At 43.2% G+C, this 15,931-nt stretch overlaps 1 protein-coding gene across 3 annotated transcripts in view; it reads right to left on the minus strand.

The window, feature by feature from the left end:
* TGFBR3 (transforming growth factor beta receptor 3) overlaps positions 1-15,931 on the minus strand; it is a 235,682-nt gene that overhangs the window by 51,866 nt on the left and 167,885 nt on the right. For 2 of the 3 annotated variants that reach the window (XM_088444886.1, XM_088444888.1), the window contains exons 8-11: positions 12,050-12,236; positions 9,423-9,679; positions 5,662-5,811; positions 757-903 (exon numbers count right to left, since the gene is read on the minus strand). In XM_088444886.1, coding sequence (XP_088301012.1) covers positions 757-903; positions 5,662-5,811; positions 9,423-9,679; positions 12,050-12,236 — 741 coding nt within the window. The remainder of the gene's footprint in view (positions 1-756; positions 904-5,661; positions 5,812-9,422; positions 9,680-12,049; positions 12,237-15,931) is intronic. The other variant, XM_088444889.1, reaches the window with a different exon arrangement.

A 15,931-nucleotide genomic window follows, 5' to 3' on the forward strand; every position in this document is an offset into this window, starting at 1 on the left:
AACACACTCTTGCATATGTACCTAGATTATATGGTCATTAACGCATACTTGCCAACTCTCCCTCATTGTCAGGGAGACTCCCTGAAATAGTAGCAATCTCCCTGTCTCCCTGAAGAGCCTAGCAATCTCCCTCATTTCATCCATACCCCCATTATGACGCTGTTATATTAAAAAAACAGAGATATATACATTCAAATGGGATCATTAGTGTCAATTCCTTGCATTGGTTATTATAAGGCACAATGATCCCTATGAATTTCTGAAAAGTATTAGTGTTTTCATCAACAAACAGATCTTACTAACTGCTTTTGGGCTGGTTACATTTGGATGTAAGTCAGGTTTAGGACACGCCTCTCAGATTTATCAGTACACGCCCACTGTAACACGCGCTCATAGGTGATGCTTTCACAATCTCCCTGAAATGCTTCTTCAAAAGTAGGCAAGTATGCATTAACGTATAACCACTATATACAGCCATGCACCAAAAAATTAACATAAACCATACACAAAGCCACAAACACCACACACCACTACAGCTTCTAGTTAGCACCTGGAAGTTTAAATGATAGCAGTAGCCACACACTTACAACGTAAGCTATTAAAGAAGCATTTAAATGATCTACATATTAAATCCAAAGGAAGGACATCAGTGAAGGAAAATACGGATTTAAATAAGAAGAGGGATTTAAAAGAGGGACAGTTTAAAGGTTTGAATTTCATACAGCACTTCATCTCCATGTCCTGAAATGAACATACCACCACAATTTCAGGCCGGTTCAAGTAGGGAAGACCTATTTCAGTTTCATCTGCGTCTCCTGGAAAACCACTATCTCCAGATTCCAAATCCTCGTAATCGCTAGGCCAGCCACTTCCCTCAGTGGGTGGTGATAGCTGTATAACAATCTGTAATATCACAGAAAAAGCTGTCAGTGTGACTGCTTTTTATACAAATAAAACCAAACAGAAAGTCTTTCTGACTAACCGGCTGCAGTTAAACACAACTGACTGCTTTTCCTCGTTCTTGTTTTAGATTGGGGAACCCCGCAAACAAAATAAAGTTCTTTAAAGGACCAATGGATAAAACCCAGGTCATTAGAAAAGCAGATTGTTTGTGAGCTTGTGGAAACGATGAATTCAGCACGGGAAAAGGAACATGTGGGTTTTTTATACCTACACAGATTGAACCCTGGGGAGGAAGCTGTCCTCTCGTGTGAACAATGATCATGTCAAGAGGAGGATTTAGGTTTTATCTGAGACTTAAATAGAGAGATTTCTAGAGATTTGTTTTGTAGAGCAATGCATAGCCAGACCAGCCATTTTTATAACATGGCCTGGATCAAGTTAATTATATGAAGTCACAGCTTATGTGGAAAATTATAGAAAGAAATAGTAAATATACCATTAAACTGCATTGAGTGCTCAAAGAATGTTTGCAGAAATATGTATTTATGGAGCTCAATGACCTGACTATAAAGCAGGTTTTACACCACAATACTGCAATGTTCGTTCCTGAAAGCTGCTATAGGTCTCAGGCAGCCTCATGGCATTGTAGAAAACATCTCTGCTAGACTTTGAACTAATGAGTGCCAATGGCGGTGTGTCCCACTGAGGTACTTTCAAATGCTGAGGGAATGCTCACAAAACTCCCTATTCCCAAAATACCATGTTATCTCTGTATGCATGGTCAGTTGCTGGAAAGTGGGGTCAGAGCCGTAACTAGACTTTTTGGTGCCCTGTGCCAGAGAGAGCATTGGCACCACCTCCATTTTTTAAATAGGGACATCAGTCAGTGCACCTGAAAAAGGGCCATGGCCTCATGGGGAAGGACCAGGGAAGAGATAGGGGAGGCCAGGAGCTGCTGGGGATAAAAGAAGAGGAAACTACAAGTGAGAATGATAATAAACAGGAAAATTGATAGGTACAAACAGCGCCCCCTGCCCTGCGGTGCCCTGTGCCACGGCACAGGTCGCACTACCCTAGTTACGGCCCTGAGTGGGGTGGTCTTTGGATATGAGGCACCACATCTGGAAGCACCTCAGTGTGATACAGTTTGGAGACCATTAGGCTGTGAGGGTATGAAAACTCTTCTGACACATAAATATATATAGACTTGCGCCACATACATATTTTAGGATTTAGTTGAATGATATATCATTTTACAAAATATGCTGCCAATTAACAAACTGAATTGAAATCCTCATGTCACTATAATAAATCAGATTTGGATTCAGTTGGCCAAATCCTAGGCATGCACTTAAAACCAAAACCCTTTGGATTTAGCTGAATCCCAAATAGAATGCTGAATTTGGCGCATTCCATCTTAAAAGTACCAGTCTATGTAAGTCCCAAATAGAGTGCTGAATTTGGCGCATTCCAACTAAATAGTACCAGTTTATGCAAGTCCCAAAATAGAATGCTGAATTTGTCGCATTACAACTTAAAATTGCCAGTCTATGCAGGCCCCAAATAGAATGCCGAATATGAAGCAATCTAACTTAAAAGTACCAGTTTATGCAAGTCATAAATAGAATGCTGAATTTGACGCATTCCAATTTAAAATTACCAGTCTATGTTAGTCCCAAATAGAATGCTGAATTTGGGGCAATCTAACTTAAAAGTACCAGTTTATGTTAGTCCCAAATACAATGCTGAATTTGAGGCAATCTAACTTAAAAGTACCAGTCTATGCAACTCCTTAATTCAGTGTTACAAAGGTAAATGTAGAGACTTGGAAACACTGCAGCATTTTTTTTCTGCAGGACCCTTGTATAACAGGCGCTCTACTGATCAGCTGCCATGTGACTTTCTGTCTCCCTACTGGAGGACATGTGTGCTGGCTGGATAATGTAAATAAAAAAACATATTTCGGCACATTTATTAATATAGCACTGTCATATCCAAATTTGCTTAAGATGCTAACATGTGACTGCTCAGCATGGGGCTTCAATGAGTTTTAGCTGCTATAGTCAGTGGCGTAACTAGGGGGGTCGAGCAGGACACACGCCCTGAGCGCTTAACTAACATACCGCTGCCGTTGCTAGGTAGTAGACTCGTACTACCCAGCGGCGGTGTGTTGGTGTGTTTGTTTTAGTATCCGATGAGAGTCAGATAGACTCTCATTGGCTGCAGCACCCACGGCCGCAGCAGGGCTGTAGCTCGCTCATGAGCTACGCCTTCCGGCTCCAGCAGCGGGTGATGGATAATGCCGAGTATGAGGACAGAGGAGCGGATGGCAGAGGGTGCAGGAGCGGGGATTCAGTAAGTGTTGTGGTTTTTTTGTGTGTGTGTCTATATATGTAAGGGGCACTGCATAGGGGGCACCACTACTGGAGGCACTGCAAAGGGGGGACCACTAGTGGGGGCACTGTATAGGGGGGGCCACTATAAAGGTGCACTTATGGGGACACTGTATAAGGATGCACTACTGGGGGCACTGCTGAGGGCACTGTATAAAGGGCACTGCATTAGGGGCACTACTAGGGGCACAGTATAAGGGGCACTGTATAGGGGGGACCACTACTGGGGGCACTGTATAAGGGTGCACTACTACAGGTGGCACTGTAAAATGGGCACTACTTGGGGCACTGTATGCACTACTGGGGGCACTGTATAAGGGTGCACTGCTACAAGTGGAACTGTATATGTGGCACTACTACAGGTGGCACTGTATAAAGGACACTGCTACTGGGGACATTGCCTAAGGGGCACTACTAAAGTGGGCATTGTAAGAGGGGCACTACTACTGGGGGCATTAAGATGCATATGGAATGGAAAGGAATGTTCCCAGAGTGATGAGAAACGGTGGTGTGTCATGTTGACATGCCACCATGTTCAGTGGCTATGCCCCTTGTGGCATTTGGCTATGCCCACTTTTACGATGCACGCGCACATACTTGGGGTGGGGGCGCCATTTTTTAACTAGCACTGGGCATCAAATACCCTAGTTACGCCACTGGTTATACTTTAGGATGCAATGTCTGCTTTGTGGCCCCTATTGCCTAGCAATGAAGTTAAACTGAAATCAATAAAGTAGACATAAAACTAGTACATCCATGGCCAAAAGTTTTGAGAATGACACAAGTATTGGTTTTCACAAAGTCTGAGGCTTCAGTTTTTATGATGGCAATTTGCATTTACTCCAGAATGTCATGAAGAGTGATCAGATGAATTGCAACAACATTTCCACTGCATTTCAGCTCTGCCACAAAAGGACCAGCTGACATCATGTCAGTGATTTTCTAATTAACACAGGTGAGAGTGTTGACGAGGACAGGGCTAGAGATCAATCTGTCATGCTGTTTGAGTAAGAATAACAGACTGGAAGCTTTAAAAGGATGATAGAGCTTTAAATCATTGTTCTTCCTCTGTTAACCATGGTTACTTGCAAGGAGACACGTGCAGTCATCATTGCTTTGCACAAAAGGGCTTCACAGGCAAGGATATTGCCGCTAGTAAGATTGCACCTAAATCAATCATTTATCAGATCATCAAGAACTTCAAGGAGAAAGGTTCAATAGTTGTGAAGAAGGCTTTAGGGCGCACAAGAACGTCCAGCAATCGCCAGGACCATCTCCTAAAGTTGATTCAGCTGCAGGATCAGGGCACCACCAGTGCAGAGCTTGCTCAGGAATGGCAACAGGCAGGTGAGAGTGCATCTTCACGCACAGTGAGGTGAAGACTTTTGGAGGATGGCCTGGTGTCAAGAAGGTCAGCAAAGAAGCCACTTCTCTCCAGGAAAAACATCAGGGACAGACTGATATTCTACAAAAGGTACAGGGATTGAACTGCTAAGAAGTGTGGTAAAGTTATTTTCTCTGATGAATCCCCTTTCAGATTGTTTGGGGCATCTGGAAAAATGCTTGTCCGGAGAAGGAAAGGTGAGCGCTACCATCAGTCCTGTGTCATGCTAACAGTAAAGCATCCTGAGACCATTCATGTGTGGGGTTGCTTCTCAGATAAAGGAGTGGGATCACTCACAATTCTTCCTAAGAACACAGCCACGAATAATGAATGGTACCAAAACAACCTCCAAGAGCGACTTTTCATTCTCAAAACTTTTGGCCATGGCTGTATATATATATATATATATATATATGATTTATTTTTATTTTTTTTTGGATAAAAATATTATGTATATTATATATCACTTCAAGAAGTATACAGAATAGTATACACTACATGCCTGATTTGTTCGATGTAATTTACCCTTTCAAGCATATACTATGGTGCAGTGTGGTTGGTTTATTTTTATTTTATACGGAAGGAGGTCTTTTGTAAAGCAATATCTGACTATGAGGCAAGGAAGGGGGGTTGACGTGAGAAAACATAAGATCACAAAATAGCAGTGCAGTTTTTAAAAGGCTGTAAAATCAATCTTAAATTGTTTTTCAGTAAAAGATAAGAAAAAACTGCTTTGATGGTTAAAAAATAAAATTAAAAATAGTTGACTGAAAAAATGCAAGATACAAGGAATCCTGAGATTCCCTGCATATTACAAGTTGAATCTCAAGTATGGAAGATAATTAAGTCTGCCAGGCACCATTCTGTACAACAGCACCTAAGGCAACCTTAAAATACAACTATCATTATGCACAATTTTGGATGATGCTTTTGCTTCACAAAATGCCTGAAATAGCGCTAACAGCTAGTTTAACTACTTACAGTATTGTAGTAAATAATGCTTAAGTCATCAATGCTGTGCTGTGTTCCACATTCCGTCAGTGAAGACTCTAAGATAAAATGAGTGGCATTTTCTCTTGCTCTGCAAACTGGATCGAGTAGAGAAAGCTCTGTCCCTACGTATTCATTGGCCTTAAAAAGGATGCAACAAGTAAACAGCTACAATCACAGATATAGGATACACCATTATATATTATAGGCGTGCACTTCTACAGCTACAAGGATAGAAAATAGCAAAATACTACTATAAAATACATAAAATAAGGAGGCAGTTAGATGAAGAGCGCTCAGTAGATTACAGTGAGAGAGTTTTCAATGTATTCCTGGTTTCCGACATTTTGACTTCCGGAGTCCCTGAGAGTGATTCTGTTGCTATAAAATAAACATAATAACCATTCAAACAGGCGCAACAACCTTTCACTCTCCAATGCTTCCCCTTTACAAAAAAAATTCGTTATTTTGATTATTTAGGATTTTCATTTGTCTGCTTCATCTTATTTAGCGTTGTGTGTGAATGAAAGAAATGAGGATGGTTCAGTAGACATAATCTAGAAAAACAAGATGGCTTCTGTAGCTTTGGAGGGAGGACTTAGCTTTCTAGGGGTGACTGAAAATTGACTTGCAATTTAAAACAGCCAAATAAATAAACCATTATCTAAATGGACAAATGTACCTAAACACACATAAAAACACAAGTGAACATGCTCAATTCTTACCAAAATATATGTTTTAAAACTTCTGAGCTATGACTTGACTAATGTATCCTGCAACTGCAATCAACTATATAAGAAATGCCTACATTAGATACTGTATGTTTTCTAAAGGATACAATCAAAAGCAATGGATGTTCATTCAGCACCATTTTCAAGATTCTGTTGTGCCTCAGCTATTGCTACTTTCCTTCACAGGGGCGTCTTTCTAATGGGTGCAAGGTGTGCGATGCACACAGGATCCTGGGTCTAGGGGGGCCTGCACCGCAAACCCATAGTTACTTACCTTTCCGCTGATTCCAATGTCCTGTTCTGCAGCGCCGGACCTGTGCTGCAGAGCAACAAAAAATCACAGGGAAAATGGCGCCAGCCATTTTCCCTGTGACTCTGGCATGCGCAGAAGAGATGTCCCTGGGAAAAAGGCGTGAGTGCTATTTTCCCAGAGACCCGTGCATGCGCAGTAGATTCTGACATGTAGCCAGAATGTACTGTGCTAACAGAGAGGAGGGGCCCAAACTAGAGATGAGCGGTTCGGATTCTGTGGAATCCGAACCGCTCCGAACATTGGGGATCCGAGTCCACCCGAACCCTGTTCGGGTGCTCCCCGCCTGGCTTTGGATCCCCGTTCGGGGTCGAAAGGCGGCCGCCTGATGTCGGATTCTCACTAGAGAATCCGACATCAGGGCTCCTATTGTGTAGGGCAGAGCGCTGTGATAGCGCTCTGCCCTACACAGATACAAACACACAGCCGCCAGCGGCAGCTGTGTGTTTGTTACAGCAGCCAATGAGAGTCACACAGACTCTCATTGGCTGCTGCACGGAGGGAGCCGGCTGGAGCTCACACATGAGCTCCGTCTTCCGGCTCCCCCCTCAGCGTGTGACAGCAGAGCGGACGGCGCGGGAGCGGGGATACAGGTAAGTTTTTTTTGTTGTTTTTTTTTTACTTGTGCAAGGGCCTGGGGCGTCTGCTACTGGGGGTCCATACTACTGGGGGGGCCTGCTACTGGGGGGGGCTATACTACTGGGGGGGTCTGCTACTGGGGGTGGCTATACTACTGGGGGGGGTCTGCTACTAGGGGGGGTCTGCTAATGGGGGTCCATACTACTGAGGGGCTATACTACTGGGGGGGCTTACTACTGGGGGGTGGTCTGCTACTGGGGGGATCTGCTACTGGGGGGGCCATACTACTGAGGGGCCATACTACTGGGGGGGCCATACTGGGGGGGGCATACTACTGGGGGGGCTTACTACTACTGGGGGGGGCATACTACTGGGGGGGGCTTACTACTACAGGGGGGGCCATACTACAGGGGGGGCTAATACTGGGGCAGCCTACTACTGGGAGGGGCCTGCTACTGGGGCAGCCTACTACTGGGGGGGGGGCATACTACTGGGGGGGCATACTACTGGGGGGGCCATACTACTGGGGGGCATACTACTGGGGGGGCATACTACTGGGTGGCATGCTAATGGGGGGCATACTACTGGGGGGGCCTGCTAATGGGGGGCATACTACTGGGTGGCATGCTAATGTGGGGCATACTACTGGGGGGGCCTGCTAATGGGGGGCATACTACTGGGGGGCATTCTACTGGGGGCACTGCATAGGGGACCCTACTACTAAGGGGACTGCATAGGGGGCACCACTGCTGGGGGCATTGTGTAAGGGACACCGCTACTGTGGGCATTGTGTAAAAGGGGCACTACTGTGGGCATTGTGTAAAAGGGGCACTACTGCGGGCATTGTGTAAAAGGGGCACTACTGTGTGTCGTAACATAAATAAGAGACTACTTTATGGTGTAATGTGAATCAGGCCCTATGTGCGGTGTAATGTGAATAAGATTGTGCACTGTGACTCCTTGGGCCGTAGCCCACTATGTAAACAAGTACTGTGACTCTGCTGGCCGTACCCACTGGGTGGGTGCACTACTTTTCATTTCTGCCACTGCTGTGTGGCAATGTGTCATAGATGTGCTTTATACTGTGGTGTCGTTGTGCCGCTGCTTTGTCGCTTAGTAACCAGTCAGCTCACTGCAACCTTTGGCCAATAATGTTGAAAACAATATTATAAGCTGTGATATGGTCTAAATTGACTGGAAATTAATGTTATTGAGCTTAATAATACTCTAGGAAGAAAAAAAAGACCAATTTATGTGATTTTAGCTTTTTTTGTCAATTTTTGTAAAAAAATCCAAATCCAAATCCAAAGCCAGTCACCGCAGTTTGGCAAATCCAAATCCAAAGCCGGACAACGAATTAGAACCAAATCCAAATCCGGCAAAAGTGGTCCGGCGCACATCCCTAGCCCAAACCAAGGCTGCATACGGGCCCCCTCCTCTCTTAAAACGCCCCCGCTCCTTCACTAGATGATCAAACAAGTGAGCTGATTTTTATGAAACCAACCATGAATATGGTGAGACCTGCCACAAAGTCCACAAGTCTCCATGACTCCTAGTCTGCATGAATGTAATACATATTCTCCAGGATATCACTACTACTTCCCATCCTCCTCAGCGCCGAAGTCAGACAACCAGAAGGAAAGTAACCCGACTCAGAGGTGGACGCTAATGCAGCCGTGATTGTGACTTTATGTTAATGCCGCAGCCAATAGGCTTTCTATTTAGATGCCCACTAATGCTTCGCTGTGTGTAAAAAGACGCACCATCGGACAGTGGCACAAAATGTCTGACTGACATAGCCGCCAAAATCAGTGCAACTGTGGAAAAGGATGTAGTTTCTGACTGCAACATGCCCACATCTGGCTATCCACCCCGTTACCCACTGAAATTGTCTCTCTCTGCGTCCAAATGCATTCTGCGTCACCTTGCTGTAACCATCGGGACACGTGCACCGTGCGTCTCAGACCCATGCGCAGGCTTAAAACATTGTTCGCTTACGTCCGACATGTACACTGCGCCCACCAATGAATCAGACCCCTAGTGTCGTCTCTTTACTAAATTGTTTATAATGGTGAGAAGCACATGCTTATATCACACACTTACACAAAACCAAATCACAAAATGGAACGCACCTCCAAACTGTCCTTTTCTATAGCTGCCACCATCTTGTTCTCGTCACACTTCACAGACAAGGCCACATTAATATTTCCCTGCACTTCCTCAGGCTTATCCTTGCTGTTGTCTGGCAGTATCATAGGTATAATGTCTTCTGGTATGTGTCCCAACTCTCCCCTTCCTCCATTAATAGGTATCATCACATTTGGGTTACCAATGCGAAGCAATTCAAGCAGCTCGGTGGGAGGAGTAAATGTCTCTTCATCGTTCATCTCTACTTGACACAGAGGAAATGGTTTAAAAATGGTCCACAACAAAAACAATCATTTGCACGATGTTTAATTTTCTAACAAATTCCTAACATTTGTGATGTGATAGTCGATATTCGCGCAGATATTTGGCTAATGGAATGATAGGGATCGTTTATTTTATTTATTCAAAATGTGTCAGCTTTTAGTCTTTAGGCAGATCATACAATGAGTCTTCACAAAGTCTATTAGGGCCTTATTCAGAATATGTGTCTTTTCGCAAGCAGATCTTTTTTCAGTCATACAAAATATGTGCGTCTGCATATGTCTAGGGAGCCGTGACCAGGGCTGACATGGACGTACAGACCCGCACCTAGGGGTACAGTATATTTACTAAGGGTCGATTTTGGTAAATTTTGGAGGATTTTTGGTTATTTTGTATTGTAGGGTCTTAATCATACATTTACTAACATGATTTTTTTTTTAATTTTAAGCAGTCAAAAATCATCTGTTAGTAAATGTGTGATTTAGGGGTGTATTTACTGAAAGTCGATTTGGGTAAATTTTTGGTCGATTTTGTGTTTCAGGGTCTAAACCACACATTCACTTATAGATGATTTTTTTTGACATTGTTTAAAAAAATATGTAAAACATCATCTGTTAGCAAATGTGTGATTTAGACCATGAAACACAAAATATACCCCCTAGAGCAGTGGTTCCCAAACTGTGTGCCGTGGGCCCCTGGGGTGCCTCAGGTTGGTGGTCCAGCACCAAATCAAATTATTTATGGGTCAATGCAATGTAAATATGTGGACAAACAGCAGCACAAACCTGTCCATCACCACATACCTGAGCCTAAGGATAACAGGATAACAGGTAAGCAAAATTTACATCACTTTACTACTTTACTACATTTTCTTCAGAGTTTCTCAATAACAAACTTTTGGCTTAGGGGTGCCGTGAAAACAATTCTGTTACTCTAGGGCACCGTGATTCAGAGAAGTTTAGGAACCACTGCCCTAGAGTGTATTTACAAAAAGCATCATATTGAAAAGACCTCCATATATACACACACAGTAAAATTTCTGCACCCGTGTTTGTTAAGTTACTATATACTGCAGTGCACACTCGTTTTGCAGAAATAAAGAATGCTTCACACTCAGATTGGGTAGTGGAATTCTGCACATATATTTTTAAGTGTTGCAATTTAAAAACATACTGTTTCTCCTCTATGGGAGAAGACCAGAGAGGAGATGCAGCTGACCACTTCATGAATGGGCTCTTCCCGTTGCAGGAAAAGGCAGTGAATCACATGTCCATGAGGAAGGGTGGGGCTAAAATGATGAGATTTGCCTCATTTGCCCATATGGAAGCCCGGCCCCTTCCATATGGATTCCTGTTACTTCTCCCCATCCTGCCCACTTCACTAGAGAAATCAGGATTCTCCCGCACCTCCCGTCAGAGTAGTTAAGTAAGTTTAAAAAGTTAAAATTCCCTATTTGCATCTGCTACAATTCGTATTTCATATGCTCCAAACCACTCAATGGTAAAAATACTGTCCTCGGAAAATTAAGATATCTTAAGCCGCACATTCACTAGGCGACTAGGGAAAGACAGTACGATTACAACATCCTAAGGTGTCCCGTCATTCCCCATCCCCTGCAGTGCCTACACAGAACGATTACTCATTCAGTGTGGGCACCCTCCCTCATCCCCAAACATGGGATCTGTCATTATCGGCAGATTGACCAGGATGTTCGGGTGATGATTGATGTCGGAAACGGCCAGCGGGAGCGCGCATCGCTGGTCGTTTCCGACATTATAGTGCACGATTAATGAGCGATTGCACGATTACGATGTCGTAATCGTTCACTCGCTCATTAATATCGCCTAGTGGATGGGCGCCAATAGAGTACTGTTAAAAGCTAGTTAATGACTTTTGTGATATATGGAGGATAGTTATGTGAAATATGCGAATCCGATGCGGAACGGAATGATGTATCATGCGATTCGCATTGTGTGTATGCCAAATCACGCATGCAGCAGATGGGGCCATGCAGCATGGAACAAAATATACAGCATTGTGTAGTGGGTACGGCAGGCGCGATATATCGCTCCATTGCGTTGTGCCATAGCTGGGTACACACATCATATAATGTGTACCCAGCTTTAGTGAAAATTCCAAATCTAAATCTTTGTATATAGTTTGGTATTAGCTTGAGTTTATATATAAAAGAGCAGGATAATTACATTTCTGTGTACAGAAGTCTCAGATTTATGCTGTTTGTTGCCACAGCGTCACAAGCAGAAACGTACAGATGTTCCAGTTCATATTAGATTACAACAAAATAATAAATACAATTTACATGTGCAAATATTGAATCTTTTCTCCTTACCTATGTCATCAAGTTTAATGTGGAACTTGTTTGCCACTGGTACGTATGTGTAAGATGTCACTATGTACTTCTGAACAGAGGCCCACTTCATTAAGTTCTCCTGCGTTGAGGGAATGTTTGCGTTCACTAATTTATCCATGACCAGGAATTGTTCAGTCCCTTCTCCAAAGCTAACGCTGTTTGGTGTCTGTGGAAAGAAGACCAAACACAAATTCTTACAGGAATACGAACACTTACGGAATAAAATATTACAGTGAGCCTAAAATTCTGTCCTCAGCAGCACAGATTGATTGAGAATGTGAGCAAGTGTATCAACATAATACTAGCTAGTAGCTATACAACAGTATTGTAATATAGAAATCGCTGCATCACTTTACATCAGTGGCATAACATCAATTGTCGGCCCACTGCTCTACATTCTATAATGGAATCTGTATCAGACTAAGGGGGTATGTATCAAGCCTTGAAGGGAGATAAAGTGAAGAGAGATCATCAGTGCTAGGCTTCTCTGCGCCCAGCGCTATCCTGTGCTGCACTGTTGCCTCCCTTCCCTCCTCCTCTCCCATCCCGAGCGTATACCAATAACACCAGTGGGTGGGTGGAGGGCAGGATTTTCCAGAGCCAGCTGGTGGTGATGGTGAGTGCCTCTGCTCAGGTGGGGCGCAGGGTTGCGCCCTTCAGGCTATGGTGCTCCAGGCAACGGCCCTGCTAGCCCATGCCTTCAGCCGCCACTGGGTCTATTTTAAAAGCAAAGTAAAATGCGGCACAAAATATATATTTTGAAGTGGTGGGACAGCTCTTACAGTAAAGGGCTGTCTCGGCGAGGACATTTCAAACATCTTTTACATTTGCATTTGAATGAATTTGAATGCTCTGCACATTTATTAAATAGACCCCAAAGGACCATCCAATCAGCGTGTAACTGTCATTATCCAGGCTGTGAATTGAACAATGACAGTACTCTCTTCATAGGCTATAATTTACATACTGCTGCAGAACACTTTTTAAATGACAGTTATGACCAAAGTGGGAGGGGCTTGTTTGTTGAGTACATATAACAATAGACACATATACGAATCAAAAGAGTACAAATAGGATCTTGCTTTACGAAAAACAAATCTTTAAAAAGCTAGTTATACTAATGAAGTGGGACCAACATATCACCAGGTGCTCAGGGTCCCTATAAGAAATATCGGGCCACACTGGGAACTTCTGGCGCCATCTGCATGAACCCCCACACACTGTGGGCCTCATTTACAAACGAGTTTTAACACCAAAACGAGTGATAAATTTCACTGTGTATGATAAATGGTGCTCCTGCCAATCAGCTCCCAACTGTCAACTAATTGCTGATTGGCTGGAGCACCATTTATCACACAGTGAAATGTATCACTTGTTTTGGTGATAAAACTCGTTAGTAAATGGGGGCCTGTATCTGCTCCTGCTGGTGCCACATTTTCACTTCAGAAGTTGCACAGTTAGAGGTGCAATGATACACTGTTAGAGATGTAAACTTGGAGCATGGGTACATGCTCCAATTTAGTCCAGCATCGTTATGTATTTATTTTAATTTTGAATGTAATACCCACCAATTTATCTTTACATACTGGAGTTTAGAACTTAGAGTAGGCAAATACAAATATTATGCACATTTTGCAGATGGATGAAATGGGGAACATCTTGGACGTTCTTCATGTGTATAATAGTGAGTGGATGCCCTTCGGGGCCCCACAGTGCTAATCAGAGAATATCATGCTGAGAAGAAATAAGATATTAGAATCCGTTGCTGGACAAGCTTTTAGATCACTAATGGAAAGGCATTTTCTCTTCTTTATTCCCACAATCAGTGACCTCAAACTATCCTGAAATCTCACAACATGAAACGTAGTTATAAAGTTCCTACTTTCCTTGAATAACAGACAGGGATTAGATATAAACAACGTGATATGGTGCCCTGCTCTGTACGCAAATAAAATATGCTTTCGTAACTCAACTACTAACATCTGTGAAAATATTTATGACCCTTTCTTCTGTTTCGGATTAGAGAACCGAGGAGAGACTTGAATTTCACGTTGGCTGAAGCCAGATTATGTAAAACTGGATGATCAGCTACGGTAACTATCCAATAAACTTATTGCAACCACTCTATCTTTAGTCCCAACCAAAATGCATCTTGGCCTCAAGAGCTGTTTCAGTTTCATGGCTGCTGATTTTTCTTAATGTAAATTGAAGTATTTTCATGCTGGTATGGAAAGAATTTCCATGTGCATCTTATTTCTCCAAAATATAATAGGGCATGTCTATTTCAAATTATCATTCTCTTTAAAAGTAAAATTATACACATAGTAGGGATACTTTCTGAAATAAATGATGGTGCTGAGATCCTTGTCTCAAGAGAATATTTTACTCAAAAGTTATTATCTAGTACAATTGTTTGGGCTAATTCTCAGTACCGGCAGCACACCTGGGTACTTTTTGTGGAACAAAGATGGCCCCCATGCCTCACGATGTCTGCTGCTGTTTCAGTGACCTGTGTGTAAATTCCTATTACTTCAGAGATAATACTTTTCTGACATAGAACAGTGTCGATGTTGAGATTTCAAATATGACCAGATGTTTCTGCTTTGTATTAAGCTTTGAAAACCTACATACATGCAGGGCCATTGCTAAAATGAACATACGGCAACAAAACTAGGACCACCACTGTGTACCGGGCTAGATATACTGAAGGAGACACTGGGCCTGATTCAGACCCGGTCGCTAAGCTGCGAACGCGCGCTATGGGCGATTATCGCACATCTGCGCATGCGTCAAAGTACGAATGCGCGAACCAGTCACTGGAATCGTGCACTCATAGTACACAGACTGGATGCTACTTTGAGTGACAGATAGCGCCGTTTGTGGGTGGTGACAGGGGAAGGTGCTTGTGAACGGGGCAGTGGATGTGCAAACACAGGCGTGTCTGAGCGTCAGAACGGAGTTAATGGGTGTGCATAATTAGCAAAGTAGCGCCATTGAACACTTCACTTGGTTGTATTTTAGCCTGAACTGACAGCAGTGCTTGCGGTGGGGTAGAGGCTACCTCAAGTGCTACGTGCAGCTTCGATGGGTCTCGATGTTCCCGATTAATCACACACTTCCTTGAAATGACATGTGCTAAGAGAGAAAGGTGGGTGGCTTTAAACTCCTGCGTACACTCACTGCCGTCGCCCTCTAAGACATAGAGGGAGTCCTTAAGCCAGACAGTGCGATCGCGGGATTTGCATATCTGGCCCTTTTGGCAGCGAAAGAGCGCAGCTTAGCGACCGGGTCTGAATCAGGCCCACTATTCTAGGCACATCCTGTGGGGATGTAAATAATCATAAGAGCCAATGGACATACAGAAGGCTATAGCAATGGGAGATGGATGGGTCTAGGGGGAAATTACTATAATTTACTATTTAAAAGTGCAATATTTTATATCTTTGTGGAAAGTGTTTTTACTATTACAAATATTGTAGAGCATTAGATAAATATGTAGTTGGACCAACAGTCATAAGACTCTTAGGGGTGTATTTACTAAAATGTGTTAGGAGATAACGTGAACGGTGATAAGGTACCAGCCAATCAGCTCCTAACTGCCATGTCACAGTCTGTGTTTGAAATATGACAGTTAGAAGCTGATTGGCTGGTACCTTATCACCATTCACTTTATCTCCTAACAGAGCTTAGTAAATAGACCCCTTAACCTAGTATGGTCTATGTAGAACATATTCTGTTCACAGGAAGTCCGCTTGTTCACTAAGTTGTGTTTGGAGCTGAGAAAGTCTAGTGGGCTCTGCCAATCCGAATGTATATATTACTGCTCCACACCTAAATTTAGACTCTTGTACTGCACTCAGA

The sequence above is a fragment of the Taudactylus pleione genome, unplaced genomic scaffold (assembly GCF_031769625.1).
Source record: "Taudactylus pleione unplaced genomic scaffold, aTauple2 ptg000373l, whole genome shotgun sequence".
Classification (NCBI taxonomy): domain Eukaryota; kingdom Metazoa; phylum Chordata; class Amphibia; order Anura; family Myobatrachidae; genus Taudactylus; species Taudactylus pleione.